The following is a 22,993-nucleotide window of genomic DNA, read 5'->3' as shown; positions in this document are numbered from 1 at the left end:
AGCTGAGGTAAATGCCCACACTCACAAGCACAGCTCAAATTTGGTCACCTCAAGAGCTGCCCTGAACACATTGGATGCTTAGCTCTGCCCTTGTTCAGGTGAGGTGCAGATCTTCTGCACCAGGTTCCTTTGTCAGTAAGGAGTAGCTACAGTAAGACAAGAGAGGACATCTCTGCGGGAACCAAGTCAAGTCTGCAGGGGCTGGAGATCAGCACCAAAAATGGGTGTGCACCCTAATCCAGTTATAAGAAATGCTGTGCTGCTGTCACAGTGCTGCTGCTTCACAAGGAAGCTGTCAGCTCTGCCAGCTCGGGGGCTCAAACTCCATTATCCCAAAATTGCACTTTGGTCCTTCCCTGATGCTCCTGGGAATGACTGCTAAAATTCAAAAGGAGACCTTGTGAGTAGTATGGATGATGTCATGTTGTGGAAATGTCTTTCAGTAAATCACAGGTTTTGACTCATCTGAATTATGAATAATCACTCAGAGTATCTTTCAAAAGCAGTATTTATTTTTTTCATCAAGATAAGACACATTACATATTGCATAAAGTAAAATGTACTGCTAGGAAAGCTGCATTTAACTGAGATAACAAAAAAATATACATAGATTGCACTTGAGAAAGTAGACTCTATCCCAGAAGAATATAGTAAATAAAAAGCTAACAAGTGGTTTGAAATTAGGACTCTTTCTGAATTGCCTTTGAAAATATATTTATTTTGGAGGGTTCCAATTCCACCAATAAAACTGAACGAGATTAGGTTTCTTAATAGCTTTGATCTTTAAGTTAAAATAGTATGTAAACAAGATAATTATTACATGGACAAAAGAGGGAAAAAAAGTATGGAGAAACACCTTTGCAATTTCTGCTAATAAATAAAAAGGAAAAAATTTGCTGATATTTGGTTTCACCAGAGTCACTGAAGCTTAGGGCTAGGGTCCTGGGGACTTTTTCTTAGTTCACATGTATGTTAGCACACCCACACTGCAAAACAAAGCCCATCTTTGACCCTCCTGCAGTGGTCGGGTGCACGCTGTCTGTATGGCAGCTTGAAGCAGTGAATGGCTCCATTAATTACTAAGTGTCCCTGGAGTAATACTTTAAATTTTGCGACAAGTTTAGCCTATATCTAAGAAAGTAAACCCATCATTAGGCAAGAGGATTTTTTTACCTTTATCTGAATTTTTCTGCTGGACCCTGGCATCCACTGCTGCCTTTATCTAGTTCAGTCAGCTGAACTATCAACTGTTCAGTCTTCAAAAGGAGTTTTCACACTATCTACCTCTGTGTATCACTTATGTCCAAATCAGATTTCTAATCTTTCTATACAGTCAAAAGAGAAAGAAAACTCCACACTGGGCTATTTCAGCCTTGGGGCTAAGGTAAATTATGGGAGAGTCTCTCCCAAATGCCCGTAGGGGTAACTCAGGCTCTCAGATGTGGCTGGATCCCCGGATTAGGAGGCATAAACACCCCTCTCAACACGTGGCTGTTGGGGTGGTACTGAGTGAGCAGGTAGTGGTGTGTGGTACACGCCTGGCCCAGTGGGTGCCTGCTGCACAGCTTTCCCTGGGGGTGTGAATTAAGGACCACTCAGAGCACAAAGCCTTGTGAAACTGATGTTTCCTACAACCAATGCTAACTAGAAGTCAGGCATAATTCAGTCAGTGATATACACTGGAGTACAACTGTCTTAAAAACAATCCATACTGCCAAGGTCTCGCATGCAAATTTCTTCCAAACTTAGCTAAAAATTATGGAAGGGCTGGGTCAATCTTGTTATTAAGCTAGAGACAGAAAAAGTATGAGATGTTCTTTAAATAACCCTGAACTACAAAATAAAGCTGGTAATCTTTGGTTACAGGACTTTTCTTTAATGCGAATTGCTTTGAAAAGTGATGAATCACTTCCCAAGTAAGCATTCAGGAGCATTTTTAAATAGACATCTGGGAGCCAGAGAGGAAAAATTAATATAAATAACAAACCCCCAAACTTTCTGAATCTCAAAGGCTAAAGCACAGGAAAGAAAGTAACACAACATTTCTAAAGGATCTTTCAGCAAAGTTTTGCTAAAATTACAAAAAAATCACAAAATACTTGAGCTGATGAAGAGGGTAAGTCAGAATATTAGAACACTTTTGTAACAAACCTGTAGAGTGCTAAAACATACTGGTTTGAAAGCCTTATACTACTTTATATCACTTGCCAGTTTCCACTAATTATAACTCACTACTGTAGAACTACTTCACTCTTTCAGAGAGACAGAAGGACACGAGGCAACATGGATGATTCAATGCAGCCTATGTCTACTATTAAATACAAAACCTCAGCCATTAAATGTGTCACCCTATTCCCTCTGTTACATTCATGATCAAAACTCCAATTTTTCACCAGACTTAAATCTGCCTGTATTTTTGCACTTTTGGAGCAGCATTTAAAAATCCTTAAAGCTAGTTTGGAAGGATTTTTTTTCCTTTTTCAGTTAGAGCACTTTCATATTATTTTAAAAGCCATAGGAAGTTATGCTGTAGCTTTTAAAGTGCTAATTTTATTATGAGGTGCTGTTTAATAATATTCTTCTGCAAATTAACAAATGATGCACATTTTCCATGACAGACAGACATTGCTTAATGAGTTAATGTGCTTCAGAAAAATGCAATCAAAAAGAGATTCACTGTCAACAGTTTACCCATGGCAATACACAGAGCTGGAATGCGACAACTAACCTCAGATAACTAAAATTAATGCGTATATGACAAAGTTATAATAATCCATATTTAAAACAAACAAACAAACAAGCAAACCCCAAACCAAATAATGATAATTAAATCTCAAACACAGTTTTGTTTCTCAGTAACACAACTGCAAAACAAATCAATATTTTCAACAAACAAGTGCCCTATCTTCATCTCCTCCATCTCCTCAAACTGCTGTGAAGAGGATACAAGAGGAGGGCTGTCTCCCTTTTTGTGTAGAGGGGACTCCTCCTGGGCAACTGTGGGCCACTCTGGGCAAGGAGTAGGAGTCCAGACCAGGCAGACAGTGACCAGAATCAGTCCCAGCCTACAGGGATTCACCTGGGGACCGAGGGGGGGGGGCCCTCTCTTGCAGAAGCGCCTGGGCAATGGCTCCCATGGAGTCACCAGGGGAAAAGCACCAGCCTCCACACCCCCCTACCACCATCAGTGTCCTGGCTTATGCAAAGCTAATTTCAGCACATGATTTGCTCAAGTACAAACAGTGAGATTTGACTTTACTGGTGTGTTATTTCATGTAGTGATGGATTTTCTGCATTCTGTCTCACTCTGCTGGGCCAGAATGCTGGGAAGGTCCCTCTGAGAGTGGGGCAAATTTTGCACTCATACAGGCTCAAATTCTCTCTTCGTTTATACCCACAAAACCCTACTGACTACCAGGAGAGCTGAGGAGGTAGAAATGGCAGCAGAATTTGAGTGTAGGAGCTGGTGAGTGAGAAGCAAACACAAAGCTATTTCAACCTACAACTCCCTGAACGGAGGTTGTAGCCAGGTGGGAGTTGGTCTCTTCTCCCAGGCAGCTATCAGTATGACAAGAGGGCATGGTTTTAAGCTGTGCCAGGGGAGGTTTAGGTTAGATATTAAGAAGAAATTCTTTACAGAGAGGGTAATCAGGCATTGGAATTGGCTGCCCAGGGAAGTGGTGGATTCTCCGTCCCTGGAGGTTTTTAAGATGAGACTGGATGTGGCACTTAGTGCTATGGTCTAGTAACCGTGGTGGTAGTGGATCAAGAGCTGGACTTGATGATCTCAGAGGTCCTTTCCAACCCAGCTGATTATATGATTCTACGATTCTATGATTCATTGCCAGCTACAACAAATACCTATGCACCTGGTGTTTAATTTCAGTACGCATTGTGTGCCTAAGGACTGCAACTGAGCTTTTAAAATCTCAACCCTCAGAATCTAGCTACAGATAACCATAATCTTATATTCTTGGATGCTGATATATAAACCTATGATATACCTGTTTAGTTGCCATGGCACTAATCAGCACAGCTATGCTGAAACAGAGAGATCATGTTTGCTAATTGCAAAGGCAGGCTAGTAGCAAATTTCAAATGATTAGCGAGTAAAGGTCCTCAGAGCAATCCTGCTTAAAAGTAAACATCCGGTAAAATGCAATTAGTGTGTCTTTTTTTTTTTGTTTGTTTCTTTCTTTCTTCCTCTCTCTTTCTTTCTTTTTTTTTCTCTTTTTTTTTTTTTTTTTATCGGGGTGGTCTTGAACTGCAGATGCAATCACAACGCTCATGGTGATCCAGCTGTATATCAACTAAGGCCATGTTGTTCCTGATTCTGCCTTTTCTTCTGGTATGCCCAGCTTCAGGGATGAATTTCAGCACCTGGGAGGATCAACAGAAATGCATTGATTAGAAAACACTGTTGGAAATTTGAGGATGAGAGTGCTGGGGCCCTGAGGGCACCAACAGTCCTTAATGGCCAGCATTAATTTGGATACATTTTTTGTTTTACTTCCAGATTTTTCTTTGCACTCTTTGACATCTTACTGTACTGTTTGTCCTGGAGCTTTGACAGACTGGATTATTTTCTACATCAGGTATCTTTATATCATGCAGTCTCCTAACCATATCCAGAGTTGCTCCTTTGCATGTGAATTATCAAGCATATTTCCTTTGGCTCATCTTTGCAGTCCCATACATATTTGAGTTGCTCTGCCCCTTCTCTCCATTGTATAATATTTCTCCTCTAAAGAACAAGTAATTTTTTTGTGCAATTTGAAATTTCTGAAGCACATATCATTAGAATTGTCTCAAAAATTAAATACTTGTGGAAGACAAAAGGAGATGAGGGAGCTTACACAAAATATGTGCGAGATCTCATCGAGTTTCTGTGGAATCTGACTTCTACTGGCTTATATTAAAAATCTCTGCCTCAACCTAAATGATTTCTGAAGAATTTACTGTGAATAATCTTAAACAAACAAGTAAACAAAATTATTTCCGAGGTAAGTATACATCATACAAGAGGCTTCTGAAAAAAATCTAGATAGGCAAGATAGAGACCCCTAAGAAAGGGGGTTGTAGGTCACAAAAAAAAAAGAGAAAAATGAGAAAGAGGCACAAGTTGCAACCAAAAAAATCCTATTTGAGTATAAGGAAGAAAATACTGAGTGTTTAAAACATTGGAGCAGGTTGTCTAGAGAGGCTGTAGAAACCTTGAAGACAGACAGAATTAACAGGATGAGACCCCGAGCAACCTCATCTAGCTTGTAAATTCTCCCTGCTTTTAATCAGCAATTGGGCTAGATGACCCTCAGAGATGCCTTCCAACCCGTATTATGATACGAACCTATGATTCTCTGAAAATGATCTTGTGAATATGTGCATAAGACCCATAATGTTGCATCCTATCTAATCTTCTGTGGTAGCGCATGTAAACCATGGACTGGAAAAGCTGAGGAGGATGGTGGTTTGCAGGGACATGCTTTGTGAGCCCACCACTGGAGGCTGAGTTGCTGTGTAAGACGTCATACCCACACTAGCATGGGGACATAGGTTGAGGGGAGAAAATCTGTTTTGTTTCATTAGTTTGCTGTTCGTGGCCTACAGTAGTTTAACAAAAGATATATTAATTTATAATTTCAGTCCTGAAGCTTAAATACTAGTTTGGATTAGGCACAATGAATGAGTTAAGATTAAGAACACCCTAAATCTCCTAAAGCATTTTTCTTCCCAAATCTCACAGCACATTGCCCAGAGAGATATGTATAATTATCAAACTTGCATAGATGGAGAATCTGAAACTGATTTGCTCGAGGCTCTGCAACACATCAGTAGAAAAACTGCCAGATCCTTTCCATTTTGAAATCACTTATTTACTGATGGGGAGCAGGACATGGAGATAGCAAGGCTACAGCTCCACAGCTGGCGGTAAGCAGGTGGGTAGGTTCAGCTCAGTCTGGCCTCAAGCCCTTCAGTCCAGAAACCGTGCACTGGTAAGGTTCTAGAGCTAGCATGTCTCACCTCCTGGCAGGCTGATGTGACTCATGCTAGCTTGGCCAAGTGACTGCTAGATCAGCTAGATTTCTCTTTCTTGTTAAAAAGAGGGAGAGACATCTGTTAAGTGTATGACCTACCAAAGTCACTGGACAAATGGGAAGTGGGACCAAGACATCTTTAGCACCTCAACCTCTGAAACACCCACACTTCTGCCTTAAATAACAGGTCCCCTAACTGTAGATCATACTGTTACTCAACAATCCTTTTTTTTCTTTACAATATACTTTCTGTACTTTGACATTGTAACACCACACAAGCATTGAGATGGTTTGGAAAGGACAGAGACTGCATACCACATTAACAAAGTATTAGCATTTTCAACAGAATTAGAAAATCCCCAGAAGTAAGTGTGAATGACTTGCCAAAGGAGAACCATAGATGCTGTGCAGAGTAGTTGGGGAAGGGCAGACAGGTTAGCAACATTTGGGATGATACCATTCATTCTCTACCATTAATGTCTTGAGGCTAGAAAAGTCATGGGATATAACAAAAGTGATTAGTGCTGAACACAGTCTATTATTTTGTCCTCCCTTTTGTGATAAACTTTATATTTAGCCTATGTAATACTGAGACGAAGAACTGTGCCTAGGCAAGGCATAGACCTGCTACTTTATTGTGTTGGAAAAATAGAATTACTTTTCCCTCTTAGAAACACAGAGACATGTTTTTTGTTTGGTTTTTTTTTAAGCAACAAAAATATTGTATCTTTCAAATTATTTGAAACATTGACTGCATCGATACATGCAATAAATCCTGATGGACACAGGACAATATGCTGTACCACACAGTTACCCAAAACACAAAGGAATTGAACCCAATCAGGTTGTTGCAATTCCTACAGAGATAAAAATAGACCACAGCTCCAAAGACGCTTTTTTAAAGAAAACATATTTTTAAAATCAAGTACAAATGCTAACATTGAACCCATGATAAAATTCCTTATTTAAAGAACCATTCCAGCAAAATCTGACAAATCCAGATGACTGGCACTTTGCAAGGTCATGGGTAGCTAGACCTGATTTTTCCAATTGAGAGCAAATGAAAGTAGGCAATGGGATGAGAGCAAAGATGTGGACTGTATTTAAGTTAACAGACCATCTGACAGCTTGGGGACTTTCCCTGTGTTTTTTATTAAGAAGCATGAGCACAGTATATGGGCTTTGCTGATAAGAAAATGAACTGTCAAACACTTCACCAGATAGGAAAGCAGTGATTGAACACAGCTGAAATTATAGAATCATAGAATCATTTAGGCTGGGAGAGACCTCCGAGATCATCAGGTCCAACTGTTAACCCAGCACTGCCAAGTCAACCACTAAATTGTGTCCTCTAATGCCACATCCACATGCTTTTTAAACACATCCAGCGATGGTGACCACTTCCCTGGGCATCCTGTTTCAATGTTTGACCACCCTTGCAGTGAAGAAATTTTCCCTCATATCTGATCTAAATGTCCCCTGGTGAAACTTAAGACCATTTCGTCTTTTCCTGTCACTTGTTACCTGTGAGAAGAGACCAACCCCCACCTTGCTACAACCTCCTTTCAAGTAGTTGTAGAGAGTGATAAGGTCCCCCGTGAGACTCCTTTTCTCCACGATGAACAACCCCAGCTCCCTCAGCTGCTCCTCATCAGACCTGTGCTCCAGACCCTTCACCAGCATTACTGCCCTTCTCTGGACTTGCTCCAGCACCTCAATGCCTCTCTTGGACTGGGGGCCCAAAACTGAACACAGGATTCGAGCTCATGTTCAGCAGCTGTTGACAAGCACCCCGAGCTCTTTTCCCTCTGGGCAGCTTTCCAGACACTGCCCCCAGCCTGCAGCACTGCCTGAGGTTGGTGTGACCCAAGTGCAGGACCCGGCATTTGGCCTTGTTGAACCTCATACAGTTGGCCTTAGCCCATCAATCCAGCCTGTCCAGATCCCTCCGTAGAACTGCTTTAACAGCTGATCACAGAACTGATATTCAAAACTCTCTGTCTCATATCTACCTAATAGTTTTATTTTCAGCTAAATATAAGAGAATTGAAAATTCCCTGGAAGGAAAGGCCATTTCTGGTGACCACAGTAGGTGAAAGAAAACTCTTTATTCTGAAAATAGCTGCTGTTTATTCATCACATGGTCAGGTCCTTAAAGGTGAGGAGCTACTGAATTAATGGAAACGGTTCAAAGAAATCCTGCTCAGGAAACTTTATTGCTCCTTTTTAGATGGGATCAGTAGCTGTAAGAAAATATAGATATGACAAGGTCTGGAATGCTCAAAAGGTTTTTTTTTTTGTGTGGGTGGAAAAGAAGAATAACCTTGCAGTTTTCAAATTAAAGAATCAATGTCTGTCACTACTCATCAAACTGTGGTGCCTCAGCTCTTCAGATTGCCTCACAAAGAGCATATAACTACAGCCATATCCCTCTCATCAAACACTGAATAAATTATGATCATAAAACTATTAAAACAGATAAAATCAAGACAGATTATTTAGCTTCTGAGGTGGATTTGTTGTTTATAGATAATATAAAAAAAGGGGAACAGGACAGGTTTTTTGCAGAAATCCCCATAAGAGCACACCAATATGCTGGATGGCATTTTACTTTGTAGATATGCCTGAGCATCTGAGAAGTTTCAAGGTGAGATGACTGTAGCCACTGCATAATTCCCTTCAGAGTGGTGCTGTAGGAAATATAAAGAAAATGCTTACAAAAATTTCCTTGCCAGCAATCTTGTTCATTGATCATGTATTGAATTTGGATGCCAGCTTTTGAAAGCGTCTTTAAATGGGAGAGCAAAGCCATCGCAAAAACCAGGATCTGGAAGCTGAAGCCAGAAGTCATTGAAGTGGAATTAGGGCACATTTGTTTAAGTCAGGCCAACTCATCACCTCGACAGCTCTCCAAGGAACTCTGGGGTTTCCAGCCTGTTTCCAGGAGGTGTACAGTACCAACTTGGGTCATGCTCTGGAGGTAGCAGGGTGCTCTCCAGTGTCCTGTGGAGCACAGGAGGTCAGGGCTGACGGCCCCTATCATCTCAGCAGATCTGTAAGAACACTTCAAGATCAGGGGCTGAGGAGAGCAGAGTGGTGATGACTGCCAGGAAAAGGACCCAGCTGGAGATAACCTGTTCACCCTGACCCATACCTGGCATGTCTCCAGTAGAAGCCACAACAAAGCAGCGACTCCAGAGAATGAGTCACCTGAAACACCCACCTCTGGTGAGTCTATCTTTGGTAACCAGGAAAGGAGCCCAAAGCTTGGACTTGCAGCTTTAGATGGGTAGAGCCAGATGAGGTGAACCATCCTTTCAGCATTTGCTGATGGTCCTAACCAGGTATCATTGACCTTTGAAGTCATTTAGCCATGACAGTCCATGGCTGACTTTTATTGTACTAAAAAGCAAAGAGTGATAGGAAACACAGTCAACACTTAAAAAAGAGGGGGTATCCAGTTCCTCATAGCCATTTTTTTACTTCACATACTTTACTTATTAGGCAAAATAGTGATACTCTTTTTTAATTTCTTAACCAGTAGTTCAAACACCAATGGAAATATCAAGCCTCAGACAAAACTCAGTGTTTTTTTCTTTCTGATTAGCTTAAGAAGACCACAGATATTCAATAACATGACTATGACTTACCAAATATCTAACTAGAACCATAGAATCATAGAATCATAGAATAGATTGGGTTGGAAAAGACCTCCAAGATCATCAAGTCCAACCCCTGATCCAACTCCAATTACTATATCATGGCACTAAGGGCCACATCCAATCTCTTTTTAAAAACCTCCAGGGATGGTGAATCCACCACCTCTCTGGGTAGGCCGTTCCAATGCCTGATAACCCTCTCTGTAAAGAATTTCTTCCTAACATCTAACCTAAACCTCCCCTGGCAGAGCTTGAGCCCATGTCCCCTTGTCCTATTGTTGGTTGCCTGGGAGAAGAGACCAACCCCCACCTGGCTACAACCTCCCTTCAGGTAGCTGAAGAGAGTGATGAGGTGCCTCTAAGCCTTCTCTTCTCCAGACTAAACAACCCCAGCACCCTCAGCCTCTCCTCATAGGACTTGTGCTCAAGTCCCTTCACCAGCCTCGTTGCTCTTCTCTGGACCTGCTCCAGCACCTCAATATCCTTCCTGAACTGAGGGGCCCAGAGCTGAACACAATACTCAAGGTGTGTCCTCACCAGTGCTGAGTCCAGGGGAAGAATCACTTCCCTGGTCCTGCTGGCCACACTATTCCTGATCCAGGCCAGGATGCCATTGGCCTTCTTGGCCACCTGGGCACGCTGCTGGCTCATGTTCAGCCTCCTGTCGATCAGCACCCCGAGGTCCCTTTCCACCTGGCTGCTCTCCAGCCACTGTCCCCAGCCTGTAGCACTGCAGGGGGTTGTTGTGGCCAAAGTGCAGGACCCGGCACTTGGCCTTGTTGAACTTCATTCCATTGGAGTCAGCCCATCTCTCCAGTCTATCCAGATCCCTCTGCAGAGCCCTCCTGCCTTCTGGCAGGTCGACACTCCCTCCCAACTTGGTGACATCTGCAAATTTGCTGATGATGGACTCAATCCCCTCATCTAAATCATTGATAAAGATATTAAAAAGGACTGGGCCCAGCACTGACCCCTGGGGAACACCACTGGATGACTGGCTGACAACTGGATGCAGCTCCGTTCACCAGCACTCTCTGGGCCCGGCCCTCGAGCCAGTTCCTGACCCAGCACATATTCTAGTGACAGAAGATGGTGAACAACTAAAGACGCTATTTTAGATAGTGAAACTTGTACTTTGAAGAACTTATTTTAAAATTCTGCTATGCAGCATTATCTAATCTTCTTCTGCACATCTAAAAATACCATCATTCTAGCATGCAAACCAAATTATATTTGTCTGAGATTCATAAAAGAGGAAGCATCAAAAGTGCAAAACATTCATCACAGATCCAAGTTCTGATAGACGTAAAAAATCTTACTCTTCAATTTTTGAAAGTTATCTAATCCAAAGGTCATACACAGTTTAGCTGTGCTTTGAGTATAAGAAACCAAGCATTATGGGAATGTGGTTCATAATTTAGCATAAGGACCTTTAGTAGGAACAGAGCCTAAAACAATGACATAGACCCAAAGATGTATTCTTTCTTACCAGAGAAAATTACAGGGTGTTTAGGGACAAGAAAAAAGAGTTGGTTTGCTGATCAGAGGTAGCATGCAAACTAAGGGATTATTAAGTGTAGATGGGATTATTATTTCTATTTTTTTTATTTGTATGAGTACAAAACACCTGGTTTTAATACAACAAAGATGGGAAAACATTAACTGGCTTAAAAGTGAGGCATCTGAAGCAGTTGCTAAAGCTATGATGTTTTTGACATATGTGACACCAAGACCCTAACTTTTGGTGATCTTGTCAGGAATTATGTGTGTATTATGCTCCAGCTGTTGTTTCATCACTAACCAGATACAGGTGTTCCTCCTTAAGAAATTGCCTCTCTGTCTTAACACGTATCACAGGATGTCTCACTTGCTTAACTCCCAGATGTCAACTCAAGAACTTTCATTTTCATTTAGTAAAAAATGAACCTTTGTCTCTCACTGCACTTCTGTGCTCTCTCTGCTCATCCCATGACCTAGCAGTCATTTCTGACTCATTCTGTTTCCTTGTATTTGCATTCCAAATAAATCCCATTACTGCTTCTTGTCTAATATTCTATGAATTAACTCTTTTTTCAGGCTAATTCTGTGCTTTTATTACCATAACAACCTTTTATCTCCTTTATACATGTACTATCAACTCCAGGACATACAACAATCAGACTATGGTCTCATATTCCTTGCACACTGCTTTGATGATTCTAGCTCTTTTTAATCCATTAGCAAATTCCCTTTGTTGTGTCAGCAGCATTTGGATATTTTTTTGACCAGTTATCTTATGTTTCCCTGTGTAAGGACAGAGTGAGAATTGTTGTCTGCTCTCTCAAGTGCCTCCTAAAGGTTTGCTTCTCATTTCTCTGAAAAAATAAAGGAAAAAAAAAAGAAAAAAGCCCCCACAACATCAAAATGTATTAGTTACATTTCTTAACTCCATTGCAGCAACTCCTCTGTCTTACTGAAGTTCCATGTCACTTTTTTATTTTCTCTCCTGCTTCCCTGTTCTTTTCTCCCCTATAATATTCCCTCTGTTTTGTTTTTTCTTTACATCGTTGGGTTCAGTTAAAGCTGTTTCTATGTCCCAGCAACTTGTGCCAAGATACAGTATTGTGCACTCTGGGATGCCTGCTGCACCTCTCAGGGAAACCAAAGATTATGAAATTGCCACCCTAACACTAATCTAAACCTTGTCTCTGAGAATTAATTGAATGTATGTTCTGTGAAGAGACCAGACAAGCTGGAGTCAACATAAAACTAGAATGGACGCATAATGCTTCAAAAAGGGGCTGGTGAGGGGGTGAGGGAAGAAGCACCTCATAGACAGTGAAAAACACATCAGTCTTTTCAGGAGAGAAAAATAAGTAGGCAAAAGATGCAATCAGCTTTCACTACTTTGCTTTTTTCCTTATATGCTTTTTAGCTGTGTTGCTCAGCACTGTGTTTGTGGAGGTTTATGCACTCTGACAAATTCTGGTTGCTACCTTAAGAGCACTTATTCCCTACGGAAACTCATTTCACATCTCATCAGTTACAGCAATGAGATGGGGAAACTGATTTCTTGTTTCTCTGAGGTATATGCATGCTGGTTGGATAAGACAGCTGTAGCTGCAGCTGAACTGAGTTCTGGCCCTGAGTTCCCCCACACCTCCTCTGGGCTGAGTGATCTCCAAGTTTAGAGCCCATCTCTCTTTAAAGAGCAGCTCCAGGCATTTCCAAAGAAATGTGGTGCAATGAAAAACATGCTTTCATTTCAAGTCCCCTTTAGAAAGTTAAGACAGCAGTAGACCTGAGCATTTGATTAAGGTGCGTTGCATCCATTTCCATGTGTTGCTTTGTCTTTCCCCTGTAGGGAGCCGTACAACATAATTCAGTATCACTTATGGCAGACTGTGCCCAGGAGACATTTTCAGACACTGCCAGGACTTGGCCTGTTTGGTTTGAATGGTCCATGATACTATGTGGTAAGTCATGAGTCTTTGTCCAGAGTATTTGCTCTGGTCTCAAGCAAACCCAGAAGCCACGGAAAACCACAGAGCATCACAAGACTCCTGCAAAACAGAACAAAACAAAACAAACACCCAAAAACCCCCACCTATAAAACTATCTGTTTACCCAAGTTATGAACCTGTTTATTTCTGGAAACAGAGTATTTTGGTAAAGTCATGGCAAACTTCCAGGCCATAAAAAAGACTTGAGATCTCATGATTAACATTCCCCAGGGCAATAAAAAAAAGCTACCCCTTACTGTAGGGGTATATATTCTCATTTCCTGCTGTTGCATCACTTCTTACAATTGGACAAGATAGAAAAGATCTGTACATTCCATCCAGGGAACTGGAGCAGCACTCTTAGCTTGGGGAAATTAAAGGCTACATGTCATAGCTATTAGTCCTGAGAGGCTAGGCTAGGAGAGAGTGCTTGGTGATGAGTACAGTGTGAGGTTTTGAACAGGAAATAAGGGAGAACTAAAAAACATTAAAAGCATAAGGAGAATATAACTTTGGGATCTCTCTGCACTAGAAGCCTCTCTGTCAACCAACACTGGACCTTAGGGTCCTCACAGCATGCAGCTATTCCAATACTGGCTACGAAGCCAAAAAAGAGCCCATCCCTTCTGGAAAATTTGCCTGCCTGTCCTTCTCACCCAGAAATACCGGGTAGCTCAGAAATTCCACTCAACTTTTAAGTGATCTCCAGACAAGTTTCTACTGTTGAGGACAACCATATTCATGTGCAGGACAAACAACTCTTGTGGGTTCCGGAGCTCAGTAGATAAAGCCCCAGAATAGCAGTTAGGGAAAATCAGCCTGGCAAGAGAAGTGGTCTGGGATCTGCAGGACTCTGTTTCAGCTACTACAAACATCTGCTTTGCTCCACTACCTAATACTTCCTTCTGGTGTCTTCTGGCCTTTGTTCTCCTGCAGCAGTAGACAGAGATTTTTAACCAAATTAACAGTGCTAGGAATTTCTTAAAGTGTGAAGCTCTGTCCCTTGTTGTGCAACTAAAGGTTCTTTGGTTAAGGTTAATAGGTTTCAAACTGGCTTTTAAGAGAGTAAACTGTCTCCATGGTTCTAAAACTGGCCTACTGAGAGGCCCTTCCTCAGGGCCTTTACTGCCAGGTATTTAAGTAAAATTAGAGTTAAGTGTCAAAGGATAATAAGAATAAAACTGATTAACTATGCATGCCTAATAATAATAATAGAGTGGAAAACATTTTGGACTAAAATTAACGAGCACATCTTTAGTATGTGATACATGAATTTATCTGCATGACTTCCACTTGCACTAATGGGAGACACTTGGCTAAATTTCTGCCCAGTGAGTCGCTAATTCATGCCTAAGGGTTAAGTTTAAATTTAAACTTACAAAGGCCATTTAATGGTAGAGATGAAACACTGTCTTGAATTCATACAGTTTTTGGAGAAAAAAGGAATGGGAAAATAAATTAGCAGTGATGTATTAGTGTGAATGCTGAATTTCCTGAATTTAGGGATTAGTTTGGTGTGGTCATAAGTCATGACATCCTGGTTCTGAGCAATACTTGGCTAGTGTGATATTCTGGTGTCCCAGCACCAGCAGCTTCCAAACACCTGATAATAAGTAAATGTTTGATAACGTTTATAATCAGCATTTTTTTACTAGCTGCTGTCAACAGTTGGCTTAAATTCTGACACAGGTGTAACTCAGAATTCCTTAGTTTATATTTTACTTCTAGTTCTTTCAGAACTCTTCTGAACTATGCACAGCTCATATTTAAGCATTGAAATTCCATACAGATTTACTGTGAAAAAAATATGATGCCTTTTTTCCATTTTAAGTTAGTTTCCTTTCAATCTCTCTCTTGTTTTTTTCTTAAGGAAGAGATTATTTAGGAAGACCTGATTTTCCTTTAACTAGTATTCATTATTTTCTATCTTTCACTGTGTTCTCTCTTATTCTGAGTTTTGTTTCTAAGTGATATTATGCAAAACTTTTGAGCCATTTTCTTTACAAATGTCTTTGATCTGTATCTTCCCCTGTATCTCTCTTGATGTATGTTAACTGCTTCTGTATAACTTTTCTAGTCCTACCTGTACCATTATAAGCACCAATGGTCAAAACCCAGCATAAGTACCCCACCAATTTATCTAGGCTACAATATCTGCTATGTTATTACCTCTTCATTCCTGGAGAAGACTGTCACTTGTCTTTTTCCTATCACTGCACTAAACAGCTGTTTTCCTGAAGCTCTTCACAGTGACTCACTACTCAACTTTTAGCATAACTTCCACCCCTCATTTCTTCCTCCTCTCTTCACACACCTAGTGTTATATGAATAGATAGTTTAGACCATTCGTCCTAATGCTTGCTGCTTTTATAACCTGCATTTACAAGTAGTTACCTAGGCTTTCTGAAATTCCTCACAGCCTTCTCTGCTGTTACGGTGTCTCCTGTGCTAGTTGTCATTTTTTCCACCTATCCACCTCCATTCAGACTGATCATACATGAAATAACACTTAGTCTATGTGCTGGGGGCACCTCATGTAGCCCTTTCTTATTTAGAAAATTGTTCATCTCTTCCACCTCTTTACTTTTTATCTCTTAACCAGCTTATAATCCCTGTCTGATCTTGTCTGGTTGACTGTTTGCTCACTGAAGAAGGTTCCAGGCCTTTTAGCATTCTTGTTGTAGTGCTGTATAAATATTTATTCATATATAAGGCATTCCAAGTTCATTTTATCAGCTCATAGTCATCTAGGTGTCGTAAACCTATTAATTTTTTTTCCAATTAACTTTTCTACCATTGAGATAAGGCTTTCTGCTCTGTAATTACCAGGGTCATTCCCTGAATTTTGTTTAAAATTAGAGAAAATATTAACTATTTTCTAGTCCTAGCTGATGTGGAGTATGCTGTATGCCACAGTTAATTGTGAGAAAATATCGCTTACCTTGGAAAAGAGTAACCACATCGCTCACAGTGCAGCAAAGGTCTGACCTTCAACGACCCTGTGCTATTGCAGCCCTGGGTCTCCCAAGATAATGCCTTAATGTTACGAGTCCACATCACATCCAGGTTTAAAGTCCATAAAGTTTATTTTCACTTGGGACTTAAGCCAAGTGGTAAATCAGGCTCTTAACAAGAGATATGTGTCAGAAATTAAGTTAGCATGGCATGCAGCTTCCCTATGTTCAGACTGTTAAAAGGCTGCTACCAAGTAACTTTCCTAGATATCTTCACTTTAGTCAACATTGTTCATGTCTTGATCTGAAAATACTGATTTAGAGGCAAGAATATAAAATGCTCTTTCCTTGTATTTTCCCTCTCTAAATGTGTTCTGAACAGATTAAAAATAAACATAATGGACATCGTTCCTATGCAAAAATTTTGCCTTCCTAAAAAATTGCTGAGTTGGAGAAAAGATAAGGCTGAATGATTCAGCTGTTTCCTACAGGTAATAAATCTGGAAGGGAAGAGAGTTTGCAAAGGACTTACTTATAATTTCCAAATGTGGGCATAAGTTTAAAGCAAGAGGAAGTGCAGTCAAATGTCTCAAGGAACACATGTCTCTGTGCTACTAAAAAGACTATTTCCAGAGGTATATATATCCACTTTGTAGTAGTCCTCTGATGGGAAAAATCAGTCTTCATTCTTGCAACAAAATTCACTAGGATGCTGTGGTAGCATCTACTCAGAGGTGGCAAAAGTTCCCTCTAACTGCTTCTAAATTAACTTACCCATAAACACCTGCTAACACCCCTTTCTCACACATACATAACCTCCTTCCACTCTGTTCATTCACCACTTCCAAATGCATATCACTGGGTGATGTTGTGGCATTAAAGACATCAATATTAAACATTTAAAATTAGGCCTTCCTGCATGTTGACTCTGTGTGCATCTCTGTCTCTATGCCTTATTGCAGTGGAAGGTACAAATGATGCTCCATGAGATACCAAGCTGGTATCTTGCATGGACAGCAATAGAGATGCTGTTATCTATGTTTTCACTTTAAAGCTACCTGAATCTGTCTTAAAGCCTAAGTAGATTCTTCATCTCAGGAAGAGTGGTAAGCACAGAAGGCATTCACTCAAATACTGTGGTGTCTTTCAAATGATGGCATCTTCACCTATGACCCTTCACTGTGTCGGTAATTTTTACCCACTGATTTTTGCACTGCAGATACAACATGATAATCAATATAAGCATGTTAATATAACATGATATAGCATAATGATAATATAACATGATATAGCATGGATCAATATTAACGTGATAGTCAATTAACAAGCAGCACACATGGCTCGGAGAAAAGAATCCATGGAAGCAATAAATACCCAAAAGAAGTAACAAAGAAAGAATGAAAATACCTCATGATATTTTTTCACTGTTTTCCCTGACATGCACATGCAAGATTTCCAGTTCGGAGTCCCACAGCCACAGTTTCCTCCACAGCGCTGGACAAGGAGGCAGCGGGGGAAGAAAACTACATTTGTCAGCTTCAGTTCCTCCCTTAAATTGACAGAGTAGTTTCTCGGGGTGCAGCTGTAACGTTTCACGTCATCATTCAACCTGTCCAGGTCAACTGCAACGCAAAAGAAGTTTCATTAGTGAGGTTTGAGTGGGTCATTCCTGTGGTTTATACTGCTCCCTAGGTAGTAAATAACACAAAGTTATGGGACACTGTTTGAAAAATAGGTGAAGCGTAGCAGTGATTTCTGAACAGATAAACATAAACCTACCAATTTTAAATCATTACAGGTGGCCATACAGGCAGTCACCCTGCTCCCACTGATTCCCATAGCAAAGCTCACACCAACTATAAAGGTGAAGGGAAGGCTTGAAGTAAAATATTGGCCCGAAAGCTGAAGACTAGTCATTTTATTTGCTTTATCACTGATCTGTTGGATCCCTGGGCAAGAGATTCCACCTCTGCTACACTCTTCCCTCCTCTGTTTATACCTAACTGACTTAGATGATAAGATCTATTGTGTTACTATGAGCATAACTTCTTTTGCCTAACTGCAGGCATAGAAAAGGCAAACACTTTAAACAAGACCCTTTCTGTGGTCAGTAGAGAAACGGGAGTGATTCATCCCTTCCTCACAAGAGCATTTAGGACAGGCTACATGACTTGCTTTCTCAAGTTGCCTGTCTGTATTGTTTATGGACAGAGTTTAGATAACTCACTTTTAGATGGAGAAACCAATCTAAGCAATATTAATTTCAGCTGGTAAATGTTACTATAATAGGCATAAAAATAAATACAATTAAAACTAATGAGGTTCATTGAATGCCAGTAGTTGGTTGATGTTTAAGTGCCTGGTATCTCTGTGAGATCTGTCATGTAAACAAGCAGTAAAGCCAGTCATAAAAATAACTTATAGACTATCAGCTGTGACTTTAAGTGCTGTTTCTAGCTTTTCCTTATAAAGCTAAAACAAAACAAATTACCCCTTCTATAAATACATATTCCACACTTGTAACACATACAAAAGCAACAAATTTAATGAGTTCTATTTCTAAAGAAGTTTTTTGATTTCTTTTTCCTTCCTTCTCTGCTTTCTTCTTTCTTTAGGATTCAATCCACCAACTAAGTGTTCAAAAGCTCAATAATTCATTCAGGACTGGAGGACGCGTGAACTTGTGTTGAGTTCAACTCCAAACAGCTTTTGCTAACAGAAACATCAACAGGAAAATAGAGATGGCTGAAATGAGAACTGAGATAACAGTGTAGTGTTTGTGAACATACCAGATTTTCATGGGCATGTATAATAAGTCAACATCATTTCTGGTCCTGAGAGCACCTCTGCCTGTGCTTTAATAAAAACATGTGAAAACTTACAACAAAGACACTTCATACCTTCTGTGATTCAGTCCTTGTCAACATCACAAAGTAAGTAGTGGAAAAAGCTGTGATTTGTAAATATCATGTACCTTTACATTCTGACCTGGAGATATTCACAAGGCAGATAAGCAAGGGGTAGGGGTACATAAATGTCAGGAGTGCTATTATAGAAAATCATAGCAGATTCACTTTCCTGGAGAGGTGTTATCTCAGTCAATGGGAATTCAGCAGATAAATTGCGATTTTATAGCAATTGTGATACATGTCACCATGAAATCTCAGTGGTTCTCTCCAGAGAGTTAGCATCTCTCCAAAAGAGGTATAGATCATTCTCCTGATATAAGCACAAAATCAATGGGGCTGGTGGTATACTTATGCACTGGGAGAAAAATACACTGTGAATGTCCTTATCCAGGACTTACAAGTCCAGGGAATATTGACTTCTTTGTTTTAACAGATGGTATTTTTTTCTCCACTGTCATTCTCCAAAGCCACCCCTTCTTACAGCAAGACAGGCTAATTCTCTTCACAGGGAAGTGTTTCCCACTCCTCTAAATGTTTGCCACCAGCTTTTCTAACTGGTAAAGCAAAGCACTATCTGGCTACTATTCATTTCAGCCAATAGATGTGAAGGAAAAATCTCCCAAAGGAAAAAGAAGAGGGTTGAAAATTTTCTGTCTTTATGACTAATGAGATTTCTTGAGGGGAAAGCCTGGATCATCCACACTTTAACACTACAGCAATGCAGGGGAATGGATACTAATATGAGCAGACTCCTATTGGGCAGTCCAGGCTGACCGTGGACTATGATGGCATCTGCTGATGGTACTGATGGTGTTAGAATAAAATGCTCAAAGGCTTAATTTAGACTTAATTCAGCTGAGGTAACATATGAAACAAGGCTTCCAGTAACAAACTGGTTAGTAAAGAGGGCCCATCTTCTGTGTCTAGAAGATGGTTGGGGGACTGAATAAAATTTACTCTGTCACAGATGACACTTCCCCTCAGGCTCAACACTCCTCCTTCCTGCATTGAGCTAATACCTATTAGCACTGCTGTATTATCAAAACAGAAATGAGTCCTTGTAATGAGACTAGCAGAGAGGGAAAGCACTGGCATGCAAAGGACCTGCGTGAGGGGGGTTTTCCTGCAGAGGGTATATTATATCCATCACCATGTTACACTATTAGCTTCAATACTTAACTGCTCAATTTAAATGGCAACGGTTGACCTGACAAAGGGCTTTCACTGGAAGGAAGGCTTTGCTCACTGCCTTCAAACTCCTACTTCTGATGCCTTTCGGAAGTCTTTGCAGGGTCTCAGGCTGTAGTTGACTCAGTACTGTGGGAAGCTGATGATTTGCTTGAAGCATAGGAGGGAATAACCAGATAATTAGCACAATTTTCTTTCTCTATGCAGTATGAAGGAATAAGCAGTTTTTAATGAGGGCTCAACACTTTCTCTGGGTACACTTCTCAGGTATTCTGAAATCAAGTAGTAGCAATACGCATTTTATCTAGTGTATTTTTTCTGTATTTGAAAAACCTACGGGAAAATTTCCAGTGCAAAATTGCATGAATTCTCCTTGTTATCTACTCAAGGCATTCTGATCATGATTATTATCAGGTTTTGGAACCACCAGATCCCAGAGTTATCAGTTAAAATGCAAATTCTCTGCACTTTGCTATATTTTAGGTATTAGAGTCCAGCTTAAAATGGACAAAAATAATAGCAGAAAGGTCTTATTTTAGTGATTTCGAAAACATGAAAATAAATAAGTTCAAGCAGAGAAGAACAGCCTAAATAAACAGTTTAGGACATACACAAGTCATCCTCTATTAAAATCCATTTGGAGGTAAACACCTATACCTACATGCATTTTTACTCTGCTCCACAGAACTCCAGTGCTTAGTGGGATAAGGTGAGCATGCATACTCTGTGAACAATGTATACTGTACTCTGGTAGCATCATACTGACACATGAGAACAGTTCCCAATGCCTAATTACCTTTAGATCACGGTTTATTGCCCCCTAACAAAAGAATACATTTAATTCTGAACAATTCTCTCTGCTGAAAGCTTCAATATGTATTTTTCCCTGTCTCGGGATTGTTTTACTGTCTGGAGCCAGTCCATTTCCTCACCCATATAACAATAAGATTTTACAGTACAGTCAGTTTCATGCATCACTTCACTGCTGTGACTAAAATGTAACTGAGCCTTGGTGTGATTGGTGTGAAATCCAACTGCTTTACTTATCAAGGACTGAAACCACTGGAGTTCTTAATTTAAAACTAGAACTAAAAGGTTCTTTAGACTGGATGCAAATAACTTCCAAGTATTATTACAGAATGTCTGCATCAGAGATTTAACTTAAAGGTAAGGCAGACATAAAGAGATGCATCGGAGCACTAAGATCATAGAATCACAGAATCATAGAATCAACTGGGTTGGAAGGGACCTCCGAGATCATCAAGTCCAACCCTTGATCCAACACTGCTGTGGTTACTAGACCATGGCACTAAGTGCCACATCCGGTCTTATCTTAAAAACCTCCAGGGACAGAGAATCCACCACTTCCCTGGGCAGCCCATTCCAATGCCTGATTACTCTCTCTGTAAAGAATTTCGTCCTAATATCTAACCTAAACCCCCCTGGCACAGCTTAAGACCATGCCCTCTTGTCTTACTGATAGCTGCCTGGGAGAAGAGACCAACCCCCACCTGGCTACAACCTCCTTTCAGGGAGTTGTAGAGAGTGATGAGGTCTCCCCTGAGCCTCCTCTTCTCCAGGCTGAACAACCCCAGCTCCCTCAGCCTCTCCTCATAGGACTTGTGTTCAAGTCCCTTCACCAGCCTCGTTGCTCTTCTCTGGACCTGCTCCAGCACCTCAATACCCTTCCTGAACTGAGGGGCCCAGAGCTGGACACAGTACTCCAGGTGTGGCCTCACCAGGGCTGAGTACAGGGGAAGAATCACTTCCCTGGTCCTGCTGGTCACACTGTTCCTGATCCCAGCCAGGATGTCATTGGCCTTCTTGGCCACCTGGGCACACTGCTGGCTCCTCTTCAGCTTCCTGTCAATCCAAACTCCCAGGTCCCTTTCTGCCTGGCTGCTCTCCAGCCACTCTGTGCCCAGCCTGTAGTGCCGCAGGGGGTTGTTCTGGCCAAAGGGCAGAATCCAGCACTCGGCCTTGTTGAACCTCATCTTGTTGGAATCAGCTCAACTCTCCAGTCTGTCCAGGTCCCTCTGCAGAGCCCTCCTGCCCTTCAGCTGATCAACACTCCCCCCCAGCTCAGTGTCATCTGCAAATTTGCTAATGGTGCACTCAATCCCCTCATCTAAATCATCAGTAAAGATATTAAACAGAACTGGGACCAACACTGATCCCTGGAGGACACCACTAGTGACCGGCCACCAACTGGATACAGCACCATTCACCACCACTCTCTGGGCCCAGCCCTCCAGCCAGTTCCTAACCCAGCACAGAGGGCCCCTGTCCAAGCCATGGGCTGCCAGCTTTTTCAGCAGTATGCTGTGGGAGATGGTGTCAAAGGCTTTGCTGAAGTCCAGGTAGACACATCCACAGCCTTTCCCTCATCCAGGAGGTGGGTCACCTGGTCATAAAAGGAGATCAGGTTGGTCAGGCAGGACCTGCCCTTCCTAAACCCGTGCTGGCTGGGTCTGATCCCTTGTTCCTCCTGTAGGTGCTGAGTGATTGCACTTGGGATGATCTGGTCCACAACCTTGCCAGGCACTGAGGTCAGGCTGACGGGTCTGTAGTTTCCTGGGTCCTCCTTCCGGTCCTTTTTGTGGATCGGTGTGACATTTGCCAACTTCCAGTCATCTGGGACCTCCCCAGTGAGCCAGGACTGTTGGTAGATGATGGACAGCGGCTTGGCGACCTCTTCTGCCAGCTCCCTCATCACCCTTGGGTGGATCCCATCTGGTCCCATAGACTTGTGAAGATTCAATAAAG

The 22,993-nt window shown here is 41.3% G+C and overlaps 1 protein-coding gene across 5 annotated transcripts in view; it reads right to left on the bottom strand.

Moving 5' to 3' along the window:
- Window positions 1-525: 525 nt before the first annotated feature.
- PDGFD (platelet derived growth factor D) overlaps window positions 526-22,993 on the bottom strand; it is a 149,076-nt gene continuing 126,608 nt past the window's right edge. For all 5 annotated transcript variants that reach the window (XM_051779857.1, XM_051779859.1, XM_051779858.1 and 2 more), the window contains 2 exons: window positions 17,538-17,752; window positions 526-4,380 (listed from right to left, as the gene is read on the bottom strand). In XM_051779857.1, the coding sequence (XP_051635817.1) occupies window positions 4,246-4,380; window positions 17,538-17,752 (350 nt within the window). In that variant the 3' untranslated portion in view covers window positions 526-4,245. The remainder of the gene's footprint in view (window positions 4,381-17,537; window positions 17,753-22,993) is intronic.

The sequence above is a fragment of the Manacus candei genome, unplaced genomic scaffold (genome assembly GCF_025592945.1).
Source record: "Manacus candei isolate 608988 ecotype Guabito, Panama unplaced genomic scaffold, ASM2559294v1 h1tg000014l, whole genome shotgun sequence".
Taxonomy (NCBI): domain Eukaryota; kingdom Metazoa; phylum Chordata; class Aves; order Passeriformes; family Pipridae; genus Manacus; species Manacus candei.
Note: the sequence above shows the minus strand (reverse complement) of the source record. Positions and strands in the feature narration are given on the sequence as shown.